The sequence below is a fragment of the Anguilla anguilla genome, chromosome 16, assembly GCF_013347855.1.
Source record: "Anguilla anguilla isolate fAngAng1 chromosome 16, fAngAng1.pri, whole genome shotgun sequence".
Lineage (NCBI taxonomy): Eukaryota > Metazoa > Chordata > Actinopteri > Anguilliformes > Anguillidae > Anguilla > Anguilla anguilla.
The window spans coordinates 4682782-4708192 of record NC_049216.1 but is presented as its reverse complement, the minus strand read 5'-3'; the positions used below and the strand labels follow the sequence as shown (position 1 = coordinate 4708192).

Here is a 25411-nt window from a genome sequence, read left to right as displayed (position 1 = left end):
TCATACTTTCAAGGTAAACACCCTGCATGGTGTGCCTTTAAACCCTTCAAAATATACTGAAAAGCAATACCGAATCTAGGCTGCTTCCTATGCAATATCCTGGAAGACATTTGACGTTTTGTTTTTTGATGAGCTGCCTAAATTAGCTTAGGTTTTAAAAGGCCTTTTAAATTTGTGTCACTTGCAGAGTTAGAGATCAGAAGGTGGTGGAGGAGGAGTCCCTGTGGTTTTTGACTTGTCACGACCTGGCTCAGAAGACTCACGAGGATAACATTAAACAAAGAGTAATTTATTGTAAATAAGGATAAATGAACAGGATTAACAAAGTTACAACGATGCGTGTCTGTCTGTAAAGATCAGTGGTGTAGGTGAGTGGATGTGTGTAAGGTGTGGTGTGGAGGTGTTGGATGGAAAAACCAAAGACAAACACCAAACAACCGCACAGGGAGCAAGCACTGGCAGACAGAGAGGGAGGGCCATCACACTCAGTGTGCGCCATTCGGGAAAAAGGAAATGTTTTATTTTTCTGGTATTATTTTTTCCCCCTTCATCAACATCATCGTCAAGGCGAAAGCAGCAGTGGGAAAAAAAAACAAAACTCCACATTATGTCTGAGAAATATCGACGTGAGTACTTGTTTACATCAAAAATTGGTTGCCCAGCCACGTCAGTTGTCAAGATAGGCAAGGACTTGCAGACCCAAAGAGTTGTTACAGAACTAATGCATGCATTAGGCTAATGCCTCCCATACACCAGATGACTTCTAGACATCTAACGTCTGACACACTCTCACATTTACCAACAATATGTCCTAGAGGTGCACACATTTATGATTCTGCGAAGACTGGGAAGCATGCAGCCTCACCCATTGACATATGACTCTGACGGGATTATTTTGGAGATTTTTTATCGCAGCCCTCCTCCTCCTGTCGGAGACTCACTACCGGTGTGCCGATGTCAGACAAAAGCCCTGTCCGGGACGGGACGGGATTAGTTTCACTCGGGGAGGTCAGATTCTGTCATTTTTACCCGCGTGATTACCAGCGTCCGGAACGACCAGGTCAGTGACTTTTTGGATTTTCATTGGGCACGCGAATACCAATTCCAGCTGAAAAAGCCTAGTTTTGTTTGCAACGTCCTCTGATAGGTCAATTACCAATTACCGGTTAGACCAACATGCCAATACCCTATTTGATGCATGAACTATTTCGGGTTAATTTTTTTTCATACTTCCTATTTCCAGCTTTGTATAGCCTATTTTTATATTTCACATATTTTTCATATATATATATATATATATATATATATATATATATAGATGGCTGATTGTACTTGATACATTTCCGAGTTAAACATTCTGCAGAGCAGGAACAGATCCATATTGAGTGGTTGTACTGTGTGTTGCACCGGACTGTTTGCCGAGCTCTTCTCTAAACAACAGAAGGCTAAAGAAGACTACTTTGGATTACTTATTATTTTTATTATCGCGATTATGATTTTTTCAATTCTGAGCGGAAATCATGGAGAAAATCTTTACTGCCATTTGCCATTAATTCAGCGTTCTTATACCATGATGCTTGTGTGTGAACGGGCAGAACTATGAAGAGTCCATTGCCATCACTGAAAAAGAAAACAAATTAGCCATTTTTCTTGTGACTTAAATGCTGGATTAAATAGCTGTTTTTTTATTGACAGTAATAGCCATGGTAGACCCACAGTAGAAAGGCTGCAAAGCAATGGCTTGTGAAGGATAGGGAAGTGTTTAAGCTGAATCACATGCTCCGTCCTCTTTCACCTTTACTGCACATGCACACACAAACACCTCACACATCTTTTTTGCCCACAGAAGACATCCAAAATAAAAAATAAAATAAAATAAATGTACGCAATCATCTTTCGTAAGAGGAACTGAATTTAGCGGGGTAGCAACAGACAGACAACATTCTTTGGTTTCAGTCACACAGTAACAGTGGCAAGACAATTATATGAAAATCATACAATAGCGCTGGAGTTCAGCCACTGCCTTTTCGGTTTCCAAAATCAGGTTAGCCAAATGACATAGTGCCAAAGCAAAATCTTTACCAATGACTTCCCATGCTTGACTACAGCAATAACACTGGTGCATACATTATAAATTGCACTCTATACATTTGAAAAATAAATCAAAAAGGCAAAAACCAGTAACATCAACATGATAAAACAAAAAATAATAAAGAATGGTGTTTTTACCTATACCATTATGGATGAACCAAAACATTTAAAATAAAGATATTTTCTTCATCACCTTTGGCAGACGGCAATATCCTCATACTGCATGTCAACAAGTGCGCATGTCTGAACTTCCCTGTCTGTCTGTGTACTTGTGAGTCCTGTCATATCACAGAACTTTGAGGCAGCATTACACATTTTGGTTGGAATCAGCCAAAATACCATTTGTAAAAAAAAAAAAAATTAAAAAAAGATCACAACTGAAAAACATTACAATAGTAAGCGCAATTTAATGGCAACATGAGCTACGTGGTTTGTACATCCACATGTCAATGGCTAAAATCTATATAATTATTTTTCCATATTTCTATTTTGTTCACACCACGCTGTCCTATTAAATTCCATCTCTGATAAATGCTTCTATTAGAACCCTGTATTACAAAATCTCATTTATTGTTTTCAAATAAATTATAATCCTTTAAACATTTAGAATGGAATTTATATAGATATATGTCAAACACTCACTGATGCAGATACAGCTTACACATATACAATATAGATATTTACAGGGCGTTTCGAATGGGTCTGTTACAGCTCCTCGGTCATCTGAAGAAGAGAGTTGATTGCAGCGTCCTTGTTCCCCTGCTGCGCCTCCATCACTGTGCGTATCACCTCTCTGTCGAGGTTGGGGAACATGTCTTGGAGCGCCTTGAGGTCCTCCTCGCTGCAGAGGGCGCCACGCGTTGCAGGGGCTGGAGCGGCAGGCATTGCCATGGGAACCATGCCCTGGTTATACACGGAGGGCACACCTGGGAAAAGAGTAGAGCAAGAGGGTCAGTGGCTTTCGTTGGCCCACCCCAGATGCGCCCGCCCTCTCCCAACAATGCCACCGCAGCCCGCCCCCCCCCTCCCCCCCACCCCCCACCCCCCCGCGACCAGAACTAAAGACTAAACAAGATAATGGATCAGTACTTTCATTACCCCTTAGTGAATCAGTTGCCAAGGAAACAAAATAACAATTATGCAAAGCATTGACTCCTTCACCACTTTGGTCACAGGCACTGCGTCACACAGCTTGGAACGCCACTACAATCACACGGCAACAAATGATTAAACATTCCAGATTTCGGGATTTTTCATGCCAGGAGAAAAACACTTTCTCAAGAGGGACTGCTCCGTTTGGCAAATACCTTGGTTTGGTGGAGCTTTTCGGGGGGAACTGTTGTGGTATATTATATTATGGACAAACTTCTACACAAAATGATATGGAAATAAGGCGCAAATCTGCACTGGTTGCAAAAATGTGTGTTCTTTTTTTTTTTTTGGCGGGCGCATAGCATCCTCCCAGTGCCTGTGTCAGCAGGAGCGTGTAACTGTCAGCGGCAAGAGCCTGTGAGGTTCTACGCACCTGCAATAGGCACATATCCAACCCCTTGCTGGTACACTGTGGGCATGAGGACCACTGGCTGGGGCTGCATCAGCATACCAGCTGGCATAGACTGGAAAAAGAGAGAGGAGAGAGAGAGAGGGGGGGAGGGGGGAGAAAGGGGGGGGGGGGGGCAAAGAAAGAGCACAGTAGGCAGGGAAACTAGTCAAAAAAAAGACCACGAAACACGACTCTGTATGTGCAGTGTAATTACAGAGATCAATTTCATATCTCAGAGCTGGATTCACATCTCTAGTCTAGCCATATTTACTACTGTACTACTGTCTGCCCTTCAGCAAACTACGCTTATCAGCTTCACTGAAAATGCAGCTGAAGGAAGCATGAAATTAATGGTAGAACTAAATACTTCACAGGCCACACTAGGTAGGACCACGTGCAAAACAAACAATTAGCAAGGGCATGTGAACACACGCAGACTCACAGTAAAGGACATGATCAGGTTTATCATGCCCTCCTTGTCGTCCCCCTGCCTCCCGCTCAGGCTGTACCACTCATCCACAACACTGCCCTCCTTCAGGCCTTCGGGAATGGTGATGTGCGTCCACGCGATGCGGTCGTCCATGGAGAACGCCCTCTGGAGAAATCAGGCCAGTCCACCGTTAGACCTATTACCGCCCCCCTGACATACAACAAGCCTGATCGGGTGTGCCTCACGGCCCCTTCTTAAGAACCATTCAAAATTCCACAGCACGCGAACCACGGCTGGATTACACCATCCAAAGAAAGTAACTGTATTAAACATAATAATAATAATAACAACAATAATAACCCATCTCAGACAATCTTTGCTTAAATTATCTTTATCCCCTTCTGCCAGTTAACATCACAATGACAAGTCAAGAACTTTCCATAGCTTTAACGGTATTCTAATAATAAGAGTTCCATCAGCAGAAAGTAAACTGAGATAGTAGGCTTAAGAATTTTCAAGTGTGATTGCCCTGTTTCGCGTTGCGTCCATGCTGTTTTTAACAGGTTTTTTTTTCCAAGTTCAATTTCAAGTGCTTTACAGAAAAAAGACAAGGAGAAATCCAGCAGTATCTTTCCAGCCTCACCTCGTCGAAGATCTCCAGGTAGAAGGAATCCACGCCAGGCGGGACAGTGCACTGGATCACCTTGTTCCAGCGAGGGTTTTTGGCACCGTTGTGGGCCGTGGGCGTTTCGTAGACTGCGTAGCCCAGGCGCACACGGCAGTACGGGTCCATGCGGGTCATGCCATAGTTCTTTGCCAGTTTGGCCTGGATAGAAAAAGGATGACACAACGAGTAATTCAACCGCATGTTACTATGCCCACACACACACAGTCGTGGTGCACCCAGAACAGGAGCCCAACTCCAACAGCAAAAACCTATGGGCTGACAGGTCTGTATTCACGCTCCATACTATTTATTTTTTTGACTTCTTTTTGACCAAGTAGGTGAAGAGAGAATCAAAAGGGGGCAGGGAATGAAAGATACTTGGTAGACAATCAGATATGGAGGATGGTAAGGTCACCAGATGAAGTGCTGAGATAGTTCTGTATGAATTCTCCCTGAACATCCCTGCTCTGTCTCAAAAGTGATACGGGACCTTTAAGCCAATGCTAATGACAGCCAAAAACCAAAACAGCAGCAGATATAGGGATCAGCTTCAGTTTTTCCAAATAAGCCACACGGGAACTCATCAAGCTATGTCTCTAAATAAATCAAACAAGGCCGAAAAAGCTGTATAAAAAGGGAGCTATATTGTATGCTCAAAAAATGTGAAAATAATATTCTTTTATAATAATATGATTGCTGAGAAAACATTTTTGTAACGAATAACAAATTGATTTCCAAAAAAGTCCTATAAAAGCAAAACAACCCCATAACAAAGACCTAACCTCAAATTTAGCCATAGGCAAACCGACAACAGGTTTGCATGATCAAAAAGCTGAACTCTGGTCTCATTTGACTACAGCTTCAAGTTCCAAACTGGAAACATATTTTTGGTTTTCAAATACAAAGTATGAGGTATTTGTGCAAAAGGGAAAATATGTATGCACTTATACAAATCAGTGCACAGTAATTTATGACAATTTACAAGACACAAATTGAAATATATTTGTTTGTGGATATTAGAACATTTGTGTCTCTTATTTATGGATTATGATACACACATTTGTCAATAATGAGACTAATGTCTCTCCAAACGTTTAGAAAATGGGACAAACAAGAAGATGTGGCTGAGCTGGATGCACAAGCAAGAGATGCGTGCAGGTTAAACTCAGCATGCTTTTGGGATGCTTTCATTTCAGGTGACTGAAAAGGTTTGTTGTACTGCCATATGATGTACGAACCTCATCTCTGCAATGTTTAAAAATGACTGTGCTTTGAGCACTGTTGGACTTGACAAGTCCAAACCAGTTCCATATTACTGAATTGGAACTTTTGTTTTGGAAACTAAGCTCTTTGTCTGTGGCAGCCATGCTGCGGTATGTTTTCAAGTTACAGAGGAATTAGAAAAGACTGGCAATCAGGTAAACAGGTATCCAACCCAGTACTGCGTTTTTACAGGTACCGCCTACCATGCATGACACTATTGGTTTATTGGTGTCTCTTTGTTAGCGATGGGCTGAGGCGACTTAACAAATCAGAGTCTGCAAGCTGTGTTAGCGAGCGCCATCAACACAACTGTTCTGACAGTACGTACAGAAGCACGACACTTCCGACCTCCCTGCAAAGGCAGATTGTGAAGAACTTTGAATCGTCTTTAAGATCGTCATATCGCACACCCCTAAATATATATTTAAGTTGTATATGATGAACTTGAAGGTAATTATTTGCGTGTATATATGATAAACATGCTCACCATTTAAGTTATAGAAAAGAGGCAGGACCATATAAATGTATACTTCTTCCTACTCCTTTTCGGACATGTAATATGTATTTATTTTGTTTATGGAGAATTTGCTTTACATGTTTACTGTTCATTTTATTGGTCATTCTTTTTTTGTGTGTTTGTTTTCTTACTTATGAGTTACATGTTCAAAATAAAATCAATTAAATTCAATTCAATATATACATATAAACTCAAGTATATTACATATGTTTTATGCACAGCCCGTTATTGCAACAGTACCTGCACTACAGTGATGCTGAGCCGGCCCACCGTGCCCATGTTGCCTCCGTACTGCAGCTGCTGCGCAGTCTGAGCGTCCAGCTGCACCTGCTGCTGCTGCTGCGTGGGCATGATGCGCAGGAAGTCTTGGGGAAGCTCACCGATGTACACCTGCCCAAGAAGGGAGAGAACGACAGGGCCCCATTATCATAACAATGAGAGAGAGAGAGAGAGAGACAGAGAGCAAGAGAAAGGGAGTGAGAGAGAGATTCAACACATTTGTCTGATTACCTGTCATTGGAAAGATCAAGAGAAACAAAGCGTTTTTTTTTTCATATCGCCAACAGACCTGGAACAGTCAGCAATTACTGCCACTATCAAAATAAATGAGGGAGCTGCGGTCAGCATAGTGCAGGGCCACAGCCACTAGCCAGCTAGCAAACTAAGAGCACTGCATGCCAGGGAGCCTCAGCATCTCAAGCACGGTCGCTACTGTTTGGACTAAAGTTCATTTTCATGTCAGCATACAGGTGTCATAAATACCGTAAACAGTGTCGATTTACAGGAAGGAAGACATGAAGATAACCGCATTACCTGCCTGGTCAGCACTAGTGTCCCTCATAAGCCAGATAAAAATTCTGCCTTCAGATTCAGATTCAGAATTCTAATGTAACAAATAAGATTTGTATGGTGGCTCTGAAGTAACAAACACAGCCGCTGAGAGATGATCAACCACTGACAGTCTACATCTGATGAAAAACACACTATTCAAATTACTCACCCATACAAAGCGCTACCTATAAGTCATTAATTCAAATCTAGGCCTGCCATTAAAAGTATTGATATCAAAAGTTAGCCTACATGAAACAATATTGGCTACCTTAGCTCACACAAATGAAACAAGATTTATTCCAAAGCAATGCTACCTAATGTTTCCTAAATTGTTTCAAGTAACTTGGCCCTGTGTTTTTTAATCTTACTATCTGAAGACAATGTCAAACTTGGTGTCACATTACATATACATTACAGGCATTTGGCAGACGCTCTTATCCAGAGCGACGTACAACAAAGTGTATAGGCTAACCATAACCAGGAACAAGTATGACGAAAACCCTAGAGAGAAGTACCGGTCCAAGTGCAGGGAACAACCGCATAGTTCAACTTGGACCCTGAAGGTTAAACTGATTAACACTAACACAACGAGAACGGCAACAACGCAGTCTATGGAAAAAATACAAGCAGTAGTTAAGTAGTTAATGCACCTAAGTCACCTACGAAACAGCTGCCTAGTTACAACACATAACAAAAATTGCCTCATGCAAAACATGAAAGACATTTAAATGAATTTATGAAACTGCTGGTCAATACCTAAAGAAAGGATAGGCCTATTCCTCCAGAAAGAATGTTAATACTTGGTTGTCAAGTTCATTTTACAAAATGTACAAGTTCTTGCATATTTGCAACTTAAAATAAATACTGATTGTAAAATAAGTACTGTATATACATACATCATACATAGATGCAATACTTTATCCCAATGGGGACATTTTCCTAGCAGAAAATAACATTCACATTTAAAAACAGGCATTTATACCAAAAAGCATACAATCATTCGCACTACAGAAAGAACCAATTGTAGCAGACATTGAATATCACTGAGAGCTATATGTATTACCATTGTGAGAAAAATTATAGTAAATTTCATTAAAATAGATTGTGAGGAAGCATGATGGTCCATCTTATTAACTCCTTGAGCCCAATGGTGATTTTAATGTTTTCTTCACTACCCTCAGTTTTTTTTCGAGATAACCCCTCTTGCAACCCATCATTTTTTTCACAGGACTTGTCTCTATCTGGAAATACCAAGCGTGGATATGATATGGATTATTAGCTAGGCCCAATATTAGGAGGAAAAAATCATTTTTGCTGACTAAAAAAAAGTGTGTTCACTCGAGTATCTCCAAAACCAAAAGTGTCAGCTTCAGGTATAGGCTACATCTCACATAGCAAAAATAGGTTGTATGGAGTATCCACATCATTGATTCACGTCAATAGGACATACCATTGCTTTATAATGCACAGAAATATCAGCAGAGTACCTGGTGGAAATATGCTCTGGGAACTGAAATGGTTAAATAAAATTGTTTTCTTTTATTTAGGCTAGATGATACTGGAAGCAATTCAAACAATAAATAGCCTAACTGTTTAACAACAATAAATGATAAAATAAAACAAAAATGACATTAAATATAACAATGCGATAGAAAATAAATTATTTTATAAATAACCATGCATACAACTACTAATTATATTTTTTTTTTGCCATGAACAGAATGATTAATCTACAAGCTACTGAAGCAGGTGACAAGCAGCCTAAAGAATCCCAATGTTTCCAACAGTTTCAGAATAACTGTGGGCTTTGTAATGCCTGTAAAACAATGGTTATATTCCTATAGTTACATCCGTCAATATAGTAGTGGAATGTATACACAGTAAGTTTGTATTTCATTATACAAACCGTAAAAACAACACGTAACCCATTAAAATAGCGTGAATTCGTCTATTTCATTTTCACTTCGCCCTCAATTGCACGTCGCCTTTCATGGAAATAAACATCCCCAGTGCACTTTCACCTCCCGACCATCATCTTCATCCTTAGAATGAAGTATGGCATGAAGTGGTAGTTCTACTAATAGCGTTTATTTCTGAAACATGTCTCTGGAGTATTATAACTGCATGCTCTCTGCTTTGTGTGTGTTTTCAGCAGCTAGCACTGTTGGTGACGAAACAGCCGAAATTTAGTGAAATGTAGTCATGGCTTTCAAGCGCAAATCTGGTTTTACTGTTGGTCAATTTGACGTATTCGAGAGACGCAACTCTTCTCTGCATAAAAAAAAGAGGAAAAAAAAGAAAACGATCCTGCGTTCAGAAATAAGAGAGTTATTCAACGTTTTATGACGTCAAATGGCATCATCCAGGTTCAAGGAGTTAAGGCGTTGTTCTGGTGCATGAATGGGCCCCACAGTCCAGCCTCGAATCCAGACTGCGCCAGTTCTACCTGTGGCTACGCGCCCTGCACACAATGCATAACTGGCCCTTGCATCACCCGGGAAGAGAGGGGCGCAGTCCCAGTGGGCGACTGGAAATCCTCACATTCAAGTCCACCCATGACTTGCAACCTGTGATGTGAAAACGAGCAGCTTGACAATTGACAATCACAAAGGCAGCTACCCAGGTGAGTCATATTATGTGGAATGTCAGTCAGTCATACGTATGAGCGGAAAAAAAGGCCTGGCCTTCAGCACTTAGACTTCGTCTAAACCAGCATGAGGAAACACAGCTCCAAAGAGGCTAAATAGGTGGCGCCCGAAAAGCTGGGGCATCTGTTACAAAAACTGCTAATTTATTTTGATGTCTGTCGCACTGAATACCAAACACAAGTGTACCAACAGCTTAAACACCTCAGCTTATCCGACATGTAAAATATATTTATTTTATTTTATTTGGTAATTATTACAAAAGATATCAATTATCAATTAAATCACCAAATTCATTGATAGGTAGAGAAAACTTTTGGATCAAACTTTATCAGCTCACAACCAGATGAAAATTAAGAAATGTATTGAGAAATGTAATGTATGTAATGTTACAACAAATATTCACGTCTAATCTAAAGATGAGGTTCAACTAACTTAAAACAATTAACAAAGGTTACAGACATGGGCAGTCACACAAGAAATGAATGAAAGAACATACCAAACCACAACGTGTTAGTCCCAAAGTAATCCAAAATTCAAAAACCAAAAGACAGCAGAATATTCCAAAAGAACAGAGATGAAATGCAGAATGGCAGACCTAGATGCAGGACGCGGATGCCCACTTTAAACTATCGGTTACAAACTACTTCTTTCCAAGTTGCCCAAAACTTACTGACTAACAAAAAAAAGCTGCTTATTTCATGTTGACACACCTCTGACACACACACACAGACACACATGCGCGCAGACCTACACTCACACACCTCCGATGGCTACACCCCCTCGCCCCCCCCCCCCCCCCCCCCAGCTCCTGCTCTGTCTTACCTCCATGAGAGTGTATTTTTTCAGTGTAATTTCATAAATTGGATTACCTTTATCCGTCAATGTTGAAAAAACAATCAAAAATCATCAAAATAAGTCAAAAAAGACAACACTTTTTAGGGGGTGTACTTTTTCACAGCACTGTATAGTTAACTAGTAAGTGCACCAGCTAATTAAAAAAAGAAAAAAGAAACTGGAGTTTGCAGCAAGCAGTAGGTACTACAACTACACAGTCTGGTAGTTTTCATGGTTTGTCTCAGTAAATCTCATTTGTTGTCGAGATAGTAAAAAAAGAAGAGATTTTAGCTTGGGGGCTACCTAACTAGTGAGTATCATGCTTACAGCCAAAATTCTGCTTCCATAGTAACTGCTGCCAGTGGAGTTCCATTAAAGTTAAGTCAACAGAGACTTCATAAAAAGCTTCATTGTTTAAAAACTGCATGTAGTAAAGATAAACAAACCAAGTGATGTGGTAGGGATGCTCATGGTAGTGAAATGTTGCATGACTAGCTTAAAAATTGGAGGAGGGGTTAGGTCCCCAAAATCTGTCATGGAGCAGATCAGAGAGAACATTAGCTGTTCCAGTTTCGACAAGTGCGATAATAACTGATGTGTGCTAACTAATAATAATAATAATTTATGAGGTGAAATGCTGAGGTGGGAAGAGTGGCAGTTCTTGTGGAGTAAATTTCCTTGTCAGGACTTACATTTGGGACAGATACACACATATATGACTTACTAAAAAGTCTGAAATGAATCAATTGAAACCATTAAGTTACAGTAAAGACAGCAGAATTCACTATTGAATCGCCGGCTATAGTTACGGCAAATTTCTTTAAGATTTTTCCACAAAGCTCTCAAGAACCAACAAAACAACATTACAAAACTATCCGTAGATTTCACAATGTTCGTTTTTAACTTGACCTCAAAGACGCTTAAGAACGAAACCCCCTTTCTAGCTGGGAGTGATTTGCAGAAAATTACGATGATGTTGCTAGTTTGCTAGGTAGCTAAACAAGACGTTCAAATGCACAATTAAGCATGAACTTGTTAGATAACTAGCTAGCTACTATGTTGAAATTGAATCACGTCTTCCCTAGCTAACGTCAGTTTAGCAGGACATTCTGCTTTTCGATCGCGGCACTAGAAGCTGTATCGACAGATACAAGGCTACAGTAGCTATCCATCTTAAATCAACCGTCTAGACATGAAACCGGTTAAAGAATTTAATATTTTAAAAAAATAATAAGTTAGTAGCCAGTCGTTCTTGTTAATTAGTTATGGTGCTATTTGAATCAAATCTGGTTCGACAACAGGCAACGTCAAATAACCGAACTGGGAAAATATTAAGAAACACAATAAAATAAAGTGAGGTTGTTGATAAGGATAGTTAGCTAGCTAGCTGACAAACGCCAGCAGCAGCACTGAATCTACCCAGGAGCTTCTTCATTTGATTAAAACCCGAAACGTTAGAGCTAGCTAGCTAGCTAGTTAACTACTGTACCTGGCCCCGCTGCGTGCTGATCCTTGTAGCCATTTGTAGCTCTGGGTGTTTCAGGTAAGGAATAAAATTGTTAGAAGTGCGTTGGGAACAGGGAGACAGAGCAAATCCAAGTGGGTAAAATCAGCCGCCGTCTACCCTCTAACTAACGCTGGAAACAGTACTCTTCCTTACTTCCTTGTCAGCTGATTATAGCTAGCTCGACTGCCCAGTTAGCCAACTAGCTAAGCTTAGCTAGCAACTTTAGTTAGGCAGCTACTGTGATGTTACTCTGGCAGACAGTCGCCGAGGTTGCTTGAACTTTCTAATGTTGTGACTGTTTTATGCCATTTTGGCTCTGCTTTTCAAGTACTAACTAGTTCTACCCGGGAGCCAAAATGGCGTTCGTTTCAATGGCTCCGCCTAAAAACATTTGGCGTCAGCGCATTTTAAACAGCGCCATCAAGTTATGTAGCAACAATTCTGATGCCCTACATTTTCGTAGATGTAGTTTAAGTCCACAAATTCAATTCATAATATTAACTAGATTTTTTGTGCCTGTTTGTTTTATGCCTGAAGAAATAAATGTAGCGTTTTCCATTAATAGTGAAACTACACTGTGCAGTGCAAAACTGGGCACACGTCAGACCTACAACCACAACAAAAACAATTGTACTCACGCATGCGTGATCAATGGTTCAAGAGAACTTCCGGGTTGTGTAGCAAAACAGTAGTTTAGTTGCCTCCACGGGTGTCGTGGTGTCATGCGAGATGGAACTGTGGAATACTGTTTTCGGAACTGAAACTGTGCTGCATTTAACATCTGAAGAAAAACGTTTTCAACGTACAAAACGAATTCCAAGTTACTCAAATTAAAGCCGCAGTCTAAAAAAATCTAGGCCGGCCGTTAAAAGTACTGATATCAAAACTGGTCCAAGGTACAAGAAACAATATTGGCTGTCTTAGTTCACACAAGTTAAGCAAGCTGTATTCCTACGCAGTGCTACCAAGTGTTTTCTAAATGATTTCAAGTAACTTGACCCTGTGTTTTGTCATCTTACCATCTGAAGAAAATGTGGTAATTCAAAGTTTGTGTGACATTAAATTGTCAAATAACAATAATGCCTCATGGAAGACGACATTTAAAATGAATTTATGAAACCACTGATGAATGCTTAGACAATGGTAAAGGACATGTTTATGCTTGGCTGTCAAGTTAATTTTACAAAATGTACAACTTCTTGTATATGTGCAACTTAAAATAGATACTGATTGTAAAATAAATACATACAGAAAAAAAGTGAAATATTGTCGCCTATTAAATATTGAATCTTACAAAAATGAAAAGTGGTGAACTCTCGGTGCTGTATAGGTATGGGGTATGCCGTGCCCTAAGGCATAACTTGTGCTTTCCAAAACTGAGCATAAAACGAAAATTGGGCTCACTGTAACAGGTCATTTAACAAGGAAATATAAAAAATTATAGTAGATAAGGCTATCAATTTCATTTCAAAATGTACTGACAAGTTGAATGATGTTAGTTTTTTACATTACATTACATTACAGGCATTTAGCAGACGCTCTTATCCAGAGCGACGAACAACAAGTGCATCAGTTCAAAGTGCAGAGGTGCAGAAAAACACACTAGAGTGAAGTAAAGATCGTAGTGCGAGAAGTGACCACATAGATCAGGACTCCAACCCTGTAGGGTAACCTGTTCAGCAAATAAACTAAACAATCCTGCCAAGTACAAAACTAGCACCGAAATCATATTTGCCTAATCAGAATCAAACAAAACAATCCTGCCAAATACAAAGCAAACGAGATCGCATTAGCCTAACTAGGTACATTGAGCTAAACTAGAGGCTAGGGAGGGGTGGGGAGAGGTGCAGCCTGAAGAGATGAGTCTTTAGTCTGCACTTGAAGGTAGTCAGATTCTCTGCTGTTCTGACCGCCACGGGAAGGTCATTCCACCAGCGAGGGGCCAGGACAGACAGCAGACACGAACGGGAAGTACAGACACGAAGAGGGGGAGGTGCCAAGCATCCAGAGGTGGCAGAACGGAGAGGTCTGGCTGGTGTGTAGGGTCTGATGATCCTCTGGATGTATCCTGGTGCTGACCCCTTAGCCGCCTGGTATGCAAGCTGTGGTGTGGGGATGGCTGGTTTAAGCAGCCACACCTGCCCTGGGTCAAGCTAATGAGACCTGGCCAATTGGATAACTGGTTAAGAATTAGATAATTGGCCAGGCTAATTGGACCCGGGAACAGGAGTGGCTGCACCTGTGCGTAGTGAGGTAATCAGTGCGCACAGGTTAAATCTGCCATCCCCACTCACACAAGGAGCCTCTGTCATGACAGTTTTAACATCTGCTCACTTGGCTGTAACATCTTGCCACCCTTGAAAATAAATGTGGACTGTTAGAACATCATCTCCCTGTGTCTCTGTGCTGGAGGGCCCCGTGGAAAGCCACTTCGGTGGCCTGTGGCAGGCTTGTTTACCACACAAGCACCAAAGTCTTAAATTTGATGCGAGCCATAACAGGCAGCCAGTGGAGGTCAGTGAGCAGGGGGGTGACATGTTTAGGGAGGTTGTAGACCAGACGAGCTGCAGCATTCTGGATGAGCTGCAGGGGTCTGATGGCGGTTGCTGGCAGACCAGCCAGCAGCGAGTTGCAGTAGTCCAGGCGGGACAGGACCATCGCTTGAACCAGGAGCTGGGTTGCGTAGGTGGTGAGGAAGGGACAGATTCTCCGGATGTTGTACAGGAAGAACCTGCACGTTCGACTCACCACCGCGATGTTCTGGGAGAGGGACAGTCTGTTGTCCATCACCACTCCAAGGTTTTTGGCAGTGGGTGATGATGACACCACGGTGTCCCCTAGGGAAATAGAAAAGTCAAGGAGATTAGACGATGGGCCAGGAATGAAGATCATCTCTGTCTTACCTGGGTTCAGCTTAAGATGGTGGTTATCCATCCAGCTCTGGACGTCCCTCAGGCAAGCAGAGATACGAGTGGAGACCTGTGTGTCAGAGGGGGGGAAGGAGAGAAAGAGTTGGGTGTCATCGGCATAACAGTGATAAGACAAGCTATGGGCAGAGATTACAGGACCAAGAGATTGGGTGTACACGGAGAACAGGAGGGGACCAAGGACTGAGCCCTGGGGAACTCCTGTGGCAAGGGGGCGAGGTGCCGATACTGCACCGGCCCAGGCGACTTGGAAGGAGCGACCGGAGAGGTAGGACTCGATCCAGTCTAGTGCTGTGCCACAGATCCCCATAGCTGCCAGGGAGGACAGGAGGATGGGGTGGTCGACTGTGTCGATGGCAGCAGAAAGGTCTAGGAGGATCAGGACGGACGAACGGGAGGCTGCTTGTGCGGCGTGAAGCGACTCACTGACCGAGAGGAGTGCGGTCTCTGTCGAGTGGCCAGGTCTGAAGCTGGACTGGTGGGGGTCTAGGAGGTTGTTCTGCAAGAGAAAAGAGGAGAGTTGGTTAGAAGCAGCTCGTTCAATTGTTTTGGATAAAAAAGGGAGAAGAGAAACAGGACGGTAGTTCTGGATGACGGACGGATCCAGAGTGGGCTTCTTCAGCAGTGGGGTGACGTGGGCCAGCTTGAAGGAAGAGGGGAAACATCCAGAAGACAAGGAGGAGTTCACAAGGGAGGTGACAAATGGGAGGATGTCAGGTGTGATAATCTGGAGGAGAGGGGAAGGGATAAGGTCAAGAGCACAGGTGGTAGGGCGGTGGGAGAGTAGGAGCTGGGAAACATCAGAGTCAGTGAGGGGAGAGAAAGTGGAGAAACAAGGGGAGGGAACAGAGAGGGGGGAGTGGGGAAGGGTGGCGGTGGACGTGAAGGAGCTGCGGATGTCTGCAATCTTCTCATCGAAGAAAACCGCGAAGTCATCTGCAGCGAGGGAGGACTGAGGTGGGGGAGGAGGAGTGCTGAGGAGAGAAGAGAAAATAGAGAACAGTTGATGAGGGTTAGAGGCAGATTTATGAATTTTTGTTTGATAATAATTAATTTTAGCAGAGGTTACAGCAGTAGAAAATGCAGCTAGCAGAGACTGGTAGGCAGACAGGTCAGATGGAGATGTCATGAGAAGTCAGAAATTATTATGCTAATTTTACTCTGTTTATGAGCATTTGTGCATGTCCTTAATGCTGCACTGAAAGCAATGGGATCACTATACAAAATCTAACCAGATTGAAGACATTATCACACATTTTATTACAAGAACAGTTCACTTCAACAATTCACAGTATATTGAAGTGTCCTAAAAACATTACAGCTGCCAGCATCCTGGGGGCCTTGGCACCATTAGTGTGGCCAACAACTGTGACCAACCCGTTGTGACATCACCCCAATGACATGCTGACAAAGAGGCCCTCTAAAATGTTTTCTGACATGGCTAGGCCAGTACACCTAGTTTGAAGATTTGTACATGTAGATCTTGTGTACAGTGTGGTAAAAGTATTTTTGAATAGCATTTTTCAACAGCTTGGATCTCATGTTAACACCATCTTTACCACTACAGTGAGTAAGCATCAACATGAATGCATAAAATTCATTTTAAAACGTAATCATTAGTTTACCAAACCTTTTTTTATTATTAAAGGGTAAGCACCACATAACGGCACCCCCCCCCCCCCCCCCAACACCGACCCCATTTTTTCTTGAATATTTAGTCTTTTTAAAACAAATGTTAAAAGTTGTAAATTTCCCCACAAACTTTCATTGTAATGAACTTTCTTCCACGATTGTTCTTGCCGCCAGCCGAAGAAGACTGATTATACTAACAAGTTTTCAACCGATCATGTGTGCTACAAAGTTTTTGACCATTACAGAGGCACAGAGCAGCGAGGGGGAATAAATATGCTTCAAAGACACTGAATATCCATTGACACACGGTCACATGGAAGTGAAATTTTTTTCTACCATGCACATTTTTCTCTCATCTCTGCCATGGACTTCAACTTCAAAGTCACCACAGGCCTCACAATTTCTTCCCTCAGAATTTTATTCCTTCCCCAGATAAATTACTCAGTATGGGGGAACGCCGTGATCTGAGCATTGTCTGGGTGTTGGCCTATACCTTCCACTTCCACTTCACCATACTCTGTGTCTTTTAAAGAGTTGTTCTGATGCCTTTTTTGTGTTAATTGATGAAACTTCGACTGACAATTCACTCCCTGATAGAGACCATACAGAGACCGGCATGATTCTTCTCACAGGGGTATTTCAATAATTTGAACTAGTATTAATGGATACAGATGTAGACATACAACATGTTAGGTGCCTTTTTGTTTTTCACGATAATAAAAATTTTTTTATTGTGACAAGGGGTGGGCATACCTACACAGTCAAGACATTCCATTTTTTCCCCCATGAATTAATTTTGTTTACTGTAAATGTTTTCTTCAACTTTGAATCTGTGAGTCGGTTGTGTAGGTCAGCGTGGAAAAAATCCTAAGCATCTTGCTTTCAGGCTGCAAGACAAAAAAAAGAGTAAAAATTGGAAAGCGTGTGTAGACTTCCTATAGGCACTGTATAATAGAAAACTTACATCCTTCTTCCCCTCCTGCTGCTGAGCACCTGCCTGGGGCTGGGACAATCAGGGCCCTCCTCCTCTTTCACCTCTTTTTAAATCTTTTTTTCTGTTCTGCACCATAGCAGCAGCTTTGAAAATGAATGAATGAATGAATGAATGAATGAATGAATGAATGAATGAATCATTGGATTTATATAGCGATTTTCCGAATACTCAAAGTGCTTTACAGTGATGAATGGGAACTCACCTCACCCACCACCAATGCGTAGCACCCACCTGGGTGATGCACAGCAGCCATTTTGCGCATGAACGATCATCACACATTAGCTAAACTGAGCTCTTCTCTTTTTCCACTACCATAAAGCACTTTTGTGCAGTGGCCAGGTGATGACTCATTAAGTGGAACAGCTGCCCCTTCCTGTCAGTCACTGCTGATTTCCTCATGAGGCTGCAGGTGATGCTTGCCTTATGCCAAAAAAATTGCATTTTTTCAACAGAGAGTAGACAATGTGTGGAATAGCCTGTCAGATCACATAGTAGAGGAAGAAACTCTGGGGATTTTCAAGAGTAGGCTTGATACGATGTTAGATACTATCTAGTCTGTAGATAATCAGAGCACTAACTTCATCAGGAAAATGACGAGCATTGTTGGGCTGAATGGCCTGTTCTTGTCATTATATTATGTAAGGTTATGTTATGTTGTTGTGTTCTGTAATGTTATGGTATGTTGTTATGTTATTGTGTTATGTTATGTGGACTGCATTGCTGGACTTATTTGGCTGCTGCCCATTTTTTGCCCGCCCTATGTTACAAACAATGTGGTCGTCTTCGGATTCACTCTTTGGGGGCAGATTTCAATGTATTAAAAGATAGTCCACCTGTATGACTCCTCTGAGACAACAACCATTTCCCCACAGTGGGTGCTCTCTGTTTTGTGTTGCTTAACTTCGAAGCTCTTTACACCTTCCAGGGACCTTGACATCTTGAATTCTCTTAACTGGACATTGGCCAGAATGCCAGCCTTTGTGGTATTCAGCATGATACGCTGGAAACATTAAAAAGTTTCTGCCAACGACAAAGTCTCTTTGGTTGACTGGCCTCACGTTGGATCCATTTCTTTTAGTGGTCTCAATGGCAACCTCACTCTTCACAAATTCTGAGGTCATCTCCAGTTTGATGAGATGTTTTAGGTGTCCATTTTGCTTAAAGTTCTTTTCAACAATTATTTTCAGTATGTCAAGCTCCACCTAGACATGGTGTCAGTCTGGCTTCCAGTGGATCTCTAATTACATCCAATGCTTCAGGCTATTAAGGTAGGACTTGATTGTGCCAGGGAGTATCTGCTTGTCTTTGGCATAAGATTGCAAGAACATGTTTGTAATTTTTCTCTTTGTCAGGCAGAGAATTCCCACTGGTCCTCCGGGTCAGTTACAGAGAGACTGGCTTTCACCTGCGTAGTGTTGCTTTCAAGAATTTGCCGTTTTCATCCCCCCCAATTTGTTGACGCCAGCTATCGACAGAAGTCAAGCGGTTCCCTATCTTCATTTACTCTCCCCTCCACCTGTTCTCTCTCTGCTTCTCCACCTGCATTTTTTAATTAGGTTTTTTTCTTTTCTTGACCTTTGGATTAGGAGTTGGGCTGGAGTTGAAGGCAGGTGTTTTCCTGAGAGTCTCCTCAAAACTCTTCCATGTTTATGGTCCACTTTTTGTTGAACCATCGTCTCTGGGGAGTACAGCTGCCAGCTTCCACACATGCAGACAAAGCTTCTTTCCATCAATCAAGGTAGAAAATGTACACATTATTATCCTGTAGTTAACAAACTCTTCCCTTACTTTTCGGGGAACTATAGTTAAATGGTATCTAAAGTTTGTGTATTAATGTCAGCTAATACAAACATTTAACAAACACTAGAAAACGATGTATCAATGTATCAAAAAAAACATACACCAGCTAAGTGCTTTTAAATATTTGCAATCTGTTACCCTGTTGACTGCCAATAAACTGATGTATTCCTGAAAATCACATTGCTTTTTTTAATAGAACAGTATTTTGTTTTAACCCTTATATGTTATCCTGAAGTGCAATAGGCCCACACACAAACTACTGGCAGGTAGCTCATGATACGCTTCGTATTCCAATATGGGAGTCGCGATATGATACATATCCCGATATGATACAGATCCCAGATCCAGAGCCTTAGATTGGTGAAAAAACCACGTCGAGAAACAGGGTGGCCAGTGGGCTGGTTTTGATTGGCCATTGGGCTGCTTTGTCAGGAAAAACCGTGCAAACCCTGCGCAGCATTCCCAGTTTAGCTGTCGGTCTTTTTCTGAACTGTTTGCATTGCCTTCGTGGAGAAATGCTCATAGAACCTGCCTGCAAGCAGTAAAGATAACCAAATAAACGAATCGTTACACGAAGATGTGGTGATGCAGCTCGTTACGTTCGCCGTTCGAAGGACCCAGCCTAGATTATGCGACTGTTGGAGCACGCGCTGAGGATCAATTAAATGGCTGTGGAATTAGCCAACTATCAAGGAAGCAAATCAACAAGTGAGAATACGGGTACGGCTTAAATGGGCTTTATATTTATTTATTTTTATTTTATTTTTTTCATTCCCCATTGCACGAAATCTGTAAACTAACAGTTTAACATTAGCTGAAGTGCCCCGGATGGAGCCACTGTTCGCTAAAAACGCGATCTCTTTGTCTCCAACGAACGGAGAGAGCGTTTAATAAATATCTCGGGAGATACTGCCAAAAGTCTGTTTTGAGTAAGCAAAAAATATTACCGGAAGTGTTTTTCGGCTACTATATTCTGTGTATGTCAAGGAATTCAAATATTTGTAGTCGTAAACAGTCTTAATGATGAACAGATCGCATAGTTTTGATGGTAATGCCTGTAATGGTCTACTCTATAGCATGCTAGCTTGCTGGGATTGCTAACCGCCCCCTGTCAGTGGGCTGTTAAATAGGGTAGCCCCTAAATGGGCAAGTATTGGCCAGATTTGGCATGTGCGCTTGAGGGTTCGAATGGGGAATATCGGTCTTTTGAAGTCAAAATAAAACGTTCTCGATGGTATTGAAACTCGAGTGATGAACATTACGTTTCATATGGAAAGCAGATTGAAAAATGTGCATTATGCCATAAAATATGCACATTTTAATAAATATTTTTCCAAGACTTCTGGACCAAAACAATCATTGTTTCAGAAACTGGACAGGGCGCCAATCTATTGCAGGGCACACACACCATTCACTCATACGTATGTGCAATTTAGAGTCTCCCATTAACCTACCTGCATGTCTTTGGACTGTGGGAGGAAACCCATGCAAGATGCAAACCCCACACAGAAAGGCCCAGGCCGGATTCGCACCGAGGACCTCCTTGCTGTGAGGCGATAATGCTACCCATTGCACCGCTTAAAGCTAATAAGACTGTTAGGTGTACCCCGTGTTGTGTTCGTTTTTACCCTAACCTCGGGGTTAAATGTAACGTTTCACTCCGTACTTTCGGTCAGATTGCTATTGAATTGTATATCGGGATGTAGGTTGTTTGTATTAAAAAAAACGATGACTCTATCTCTAGTAATATTTTCAGAATTTAGCCAAATACGAAAGGCTTTAGTTATTTCCCCGCTCTCCCCTATAGCCTAAAAGTTGTTTGAATCATTGGAACCTCTTCCAAGAAACGTTTAATTTGTAGAGTATTATGTATTGTTTTGTTATCACATGTTATTGTGTAGCCAACTACAGGATTAAATGTGTTAATTTCACAATAGATTTAAAATAGCTGACATTTAATTTAAGCGGCTGGCATTTTTAAAGATCCCGCTCTGACAGACAATTCACTTAGGCCAGCAGGAGAAACTGGCCAGTGAAGGAGTTTATACAAGGTTATTTCCCCTATCATTGATTTATAGTAGGCTAACTAAGTTTTAAAAAAAAAACCCAGAAAGCTTAGATTACGAGTTCCAGACAGAGGAGTATGGACATCTTTGAAGCCAAAAAGCTCATCTCATAGCATGACAGTTAAGGGCTAGATCCAGTTTATTTGGCTAGAATGATCTGAGACGCATGGGTGAATATAACTTCATGAACCAAATTTGGAGTAAAAATCCAATTCAGGCACAAATGGGTATAAATACAATTATCAGCTGTTAGACCAGTTTAAAGCTAAATCCATCCCCATGTTTCCCTCCAGGAGCTGCACTTCTGCACACCTTTGAGCAGTAATATGATGCGGACGGGTGTCTGTCAGAGACAGGAAACTGAGACAACACTGCCAGAGCTCACTGAGCACCACAGGTTCAGACCGAAAGAAGAGGAACTCGGTGGACTGGAATCTGTCCACATGTCAGAGTCGGACGGAAAGTGTACCACACCAGGACTCGACGCACTGCGGCCAGAGTGCGTTACGGTGCACAGCAGCGTCGGTGACGTATGCCACATAGACACACCGCTGACGAAAGGAGAAACCCATCTGGGCCCCACCAGCACCGAGAACCTGAAGACAGAGAGCCCGGACTTTACGGAGTTGGCATGCCTGACCCATCTGCATCCTGACCACGTCAAAACAGAGGCTGATTGTGGAGGCCACCTCAAGGCAGAACACTGCAGCGACTTGCAAGATATTAAATGCGTTGATATCAAGTCTGATAACATGAAGTTTGAATCCAGTGAAATTTTAGTGAGTGATCTCATGAATACTGTGCTTAATGGCACTGGTGTTGATCTCAAATGCCAGACTGAACCAAGGCAATATGGAGGAGAGCCAAATCCATATGGTATAACACAAGGTAAAGAACAGTACAGTTCCACCCAGCATGTGAGATACCTTAATAAGCCATCCAAATTCATACAAAATGAGGCTATTCATACTGGTGAAAAGCCCCATAAGTGCTCTCAGCGTGGTAAGCATTTTACTGAAGCATCTTATTTACGTAAACATCTGAAAAGTCATACAGGTTTAAAGCGCTACAAATGTACTCGGTGTGAGAAGAGTTTCACTACTAATTATATTTTACGTATGCACCAGATGATTCATACAGGTGAAAACCCTTACACGTGTACTCTGTGTGAGAAGAGTTTTTTGATGAAATGTAATTTACGTGACCATCAGAAAACTCATACAGGTGAAAAGCCCTACAAATGTGATCAGTGTGAAAAGTGTTACCCTCGTAAAGTTTCTTTGGATTACCACCAGAGAATTCATTCTGGTGAAAAGCCTTACACATGTACTCAATGTGGGAAGTCTTTTTCGCAGAGTTTTCTTTTACGTTCCCACCAGAAAATTCATACAGGTGAAAAGCTCTACAAATGTGATTGTTGTGAGAAGCGTTTTTTCCATAAATCTGGTTTAAGTTCCCATCGGGCAGTTCATACAGGTTTAAAGCCCTTCATATGTACTCAGTGTTCAAAGTGTTTTTTTAAATTAGCTGATTTAAAAAAACATCAGAGAATTCATACAGGAGAAAAGCCTTACAAATGTGATCAGTGTGAGAAGCATTTTGCTAAACCTTCTTGTTTATGGTCACACGTGAAAATTCACAAAGGTGAAAAGCCCTATAAATGTCATCAGTGCAAGAAGTGTTTTACTACTAATTATACTTTACGTATGCACCAGATGATTCATACAGGTGAAAAGCCTTACACGTGTACTCAGTGTGAGAAGAGTTTTTTGATGAAAAATAATTTTCGTGACCATCAGAAAATTCATACAGGTGAAAAGCCCCACAAATGTGATCAGTGTGGAAAGTGTTTTCCTCGTAAAGTTTCTTTGGATTACCACCAGAGAATTCATACAGGTGAAAAGCCTTACACCTGTACTCAATGTGGGAAGTCTTTTTCAGTGAATAGTGGTTTACGTTCCCACGAGAAGGTTCATACAGGTGAAAAACCCCACAAATGCGATCAGTGTGGAAAGTGTTTTTCTCGTAAAAATTCTTTGCATTGCCACCAGAGAATTCATACAGGTGAAAAGCCTTATACCTGTACTCAGTGTGGGGAGTGTTTTTCGCAAAGTAAAGGTTTTCGTTCCCACCAGAAAATTCATACAGGTGAAAAGCCCTACAAATGTGATCATTGTGAGAAGCTTTTCCTTCATAAAGCTAGTTTAAGTTACCACCAGAGAGTCCATACAAGTGCAAAGCCCTACACATGTACTCAGTGTGCAAAGTGTTTTTTTAAAGAAGCTGATTTAAAAATTCATCAGAGAATTCATGCAGGAGAAAAAGCCAACAAATGCGAAGCGTTTTACTGAAGCATCGTATTTATGGATACACATAAAATTTCACACAGGTACAAAGTCCTACAAATGCAATCAGTGTGAGAAGTGTTTTACTACTACATCTAATTTAAATGTCCTCCAGAGAATTCATACAGGTGAAAAGCCCAAAACATAATCATTGTAATAAGTGTTTTTTTTTTAATTATTTTATTTCAGTAACCACCAGATGATTTGCATACAAATGTAATATGTGAGAAGCGTTTTCCTGATGCTCGAGAATGCATTGAGGTGGAAAAACTATACTTAGTATGGGAAGTGTTTAAATAGTTTTCTTGGCCACCTGACATTCATAAAAATGAAAATCTGCAAAATTACTGGGGAGTGTTTCAGATCTTATTTCAGTGTTTCCATAAAATGCATTTGGGTAAAAGGCTGCACATGTGTAGAAGGAGATATTTTGTTCCCCGTCTAGTTATCCATACAGATGGATACATACACATATTCATTATATTCAACCGCCAATGGTTTTTTAAGAAGAGGACTGAAACTGGATGTTACCCATGTGGGAAGTTTGTTCATGTGAGAAATACAAGGGGAACATTTTTTTGTTTATTTTCTACATGGTCATTCCCTAAATGAACACAACTAAAAAACAAACAGCCAAAACACTGCACCTAGTTTAATAGAAATTATCAACCACAATTCTTGAAATTGAATTGTTCAATACAAATGGTTAAACAACACAAAATTGCCAGCAGCAAAATTATTTTGCTATAGGGCTTCCGTAAGGAACTGATAAACAATTTACTACATGACTGGCCCTCTTCCCTACAGTTTTCAAATGGAAAAATTCAATTGCAATGTAATGTAATGCAATGGATTATGCCCTGTGGTTTTTATAGCAAACCTTTCTTGTTGTATAGTAAATTGGTGCTGAGTTTTCCCTCGCATCACTTGCTGATGGTAATATCAGTATTGATAGTGATACTGACTGCTGCCACTTCAGAATTTTCTGCCCAGAAATAATATCTGTAAATTTACTGGAACCATGGAGTGGATATTCACTGTCCTTGGAAATTACACAAACAAGGTTTTGGACGGCTAACTGAAAAACTGCCAACTGACTGGGACAGACTGGAATTGCATTTTCATTATGTTCAAAGTCTTGTGGACTATAATATGCCCGATTCTTTAAGAAATGTCATTATCTTGTACTTTGAAGACTGAAAGATTTACAGTAATGCATTTGTTTTAAAAGGATTTTTTGAACAGATTCTGTTTATGGAAATAAACATGGTAATTGGTATTGAGAACAGGAAAAAATCAAGGCACTCCTGATTAAT

General features: G+C 41.2%; 2 protein-coding genes across 2 annotated transcripts; one reads left to right on the top strand and one right to left on the bottom strand.

The window, feature by feature from the left end:
• Positions 1–1463: 1463 nt before the first annotated feature.
• On the bottom strand, positions 1464–12953 carry tollip (toll interacting protein). The gene is made up of 6 exons (XM_035396459.1): positions 12314–12953; positions 6752–6901; positions 4708–4890; positions 4077–4229; positions 3617–3707; positions 1464–3017 (listed from the first exon to the last, which is right to left on the bottom strand). The coding sequence occupies exons 1-6, from the start codon at positions 12344–12346 to the stop codon at positions 2797–2799; spliced, it is 831 nt and encodes a 276-aa protein (XP_035252350.1). The 5' UTR covers positions 12347–12953; the 3' UTR covers positions 1464–2796.
• Positions 12954–19955: 7002 nt separating this feature from the next.
• LOC118215173 (zinc finger protein 883-like) lies at positions 19956–24442 on the top strand. Its single transcript, XM_035395650.1, has 2 exons — positions 19956–20404; positions 22044–24442. The coding sequence occupies exon 2, from the start codon at positions 22077–22079 to the stop codon at positions 24099–24101; it is 2025 nt and encodes a 674-aa protein (XP_035251541.1). The 5' UTR covers positions 19956–20404; positions 22044–22076; the 3' UTR covers positions 24102–24442.
• The last annotated feature ends 969 nt before the right edge of the window (positions 24443–25411 follow it).

Excerpts from the sequence above, each read along its gene's own strand:
- tollip (XM_035396459.1), bottom strand. The coding sequence starts at position 12,346 with ATGGCTACAAGGATCAGCACGCAGCGGGGCCAG. Across the intron at positions 4,891-6,751 it reads TCAGCATCACTGTAGTGCAG|GCCAAACTGGCAAAGAACTA; the intron begins GTACTGTTGCAA and ends TTTTCTATCCAG. Across the intron at positions 3,018-3,616 it reads TGGATATGTGCCTATTGCAG|GTGTGCCCTCCGTGTATAAC; the intron begins GTGCGTAGAACC and ends CTCTTTTCCCAG.
- LOC118215173 (XM_035395650.1), top strand. The coding sequence starts at position 22,077 with ATGATGCGGACGGGTGTCTGTCAGAGACAGGAAACTGAGACAACACTG.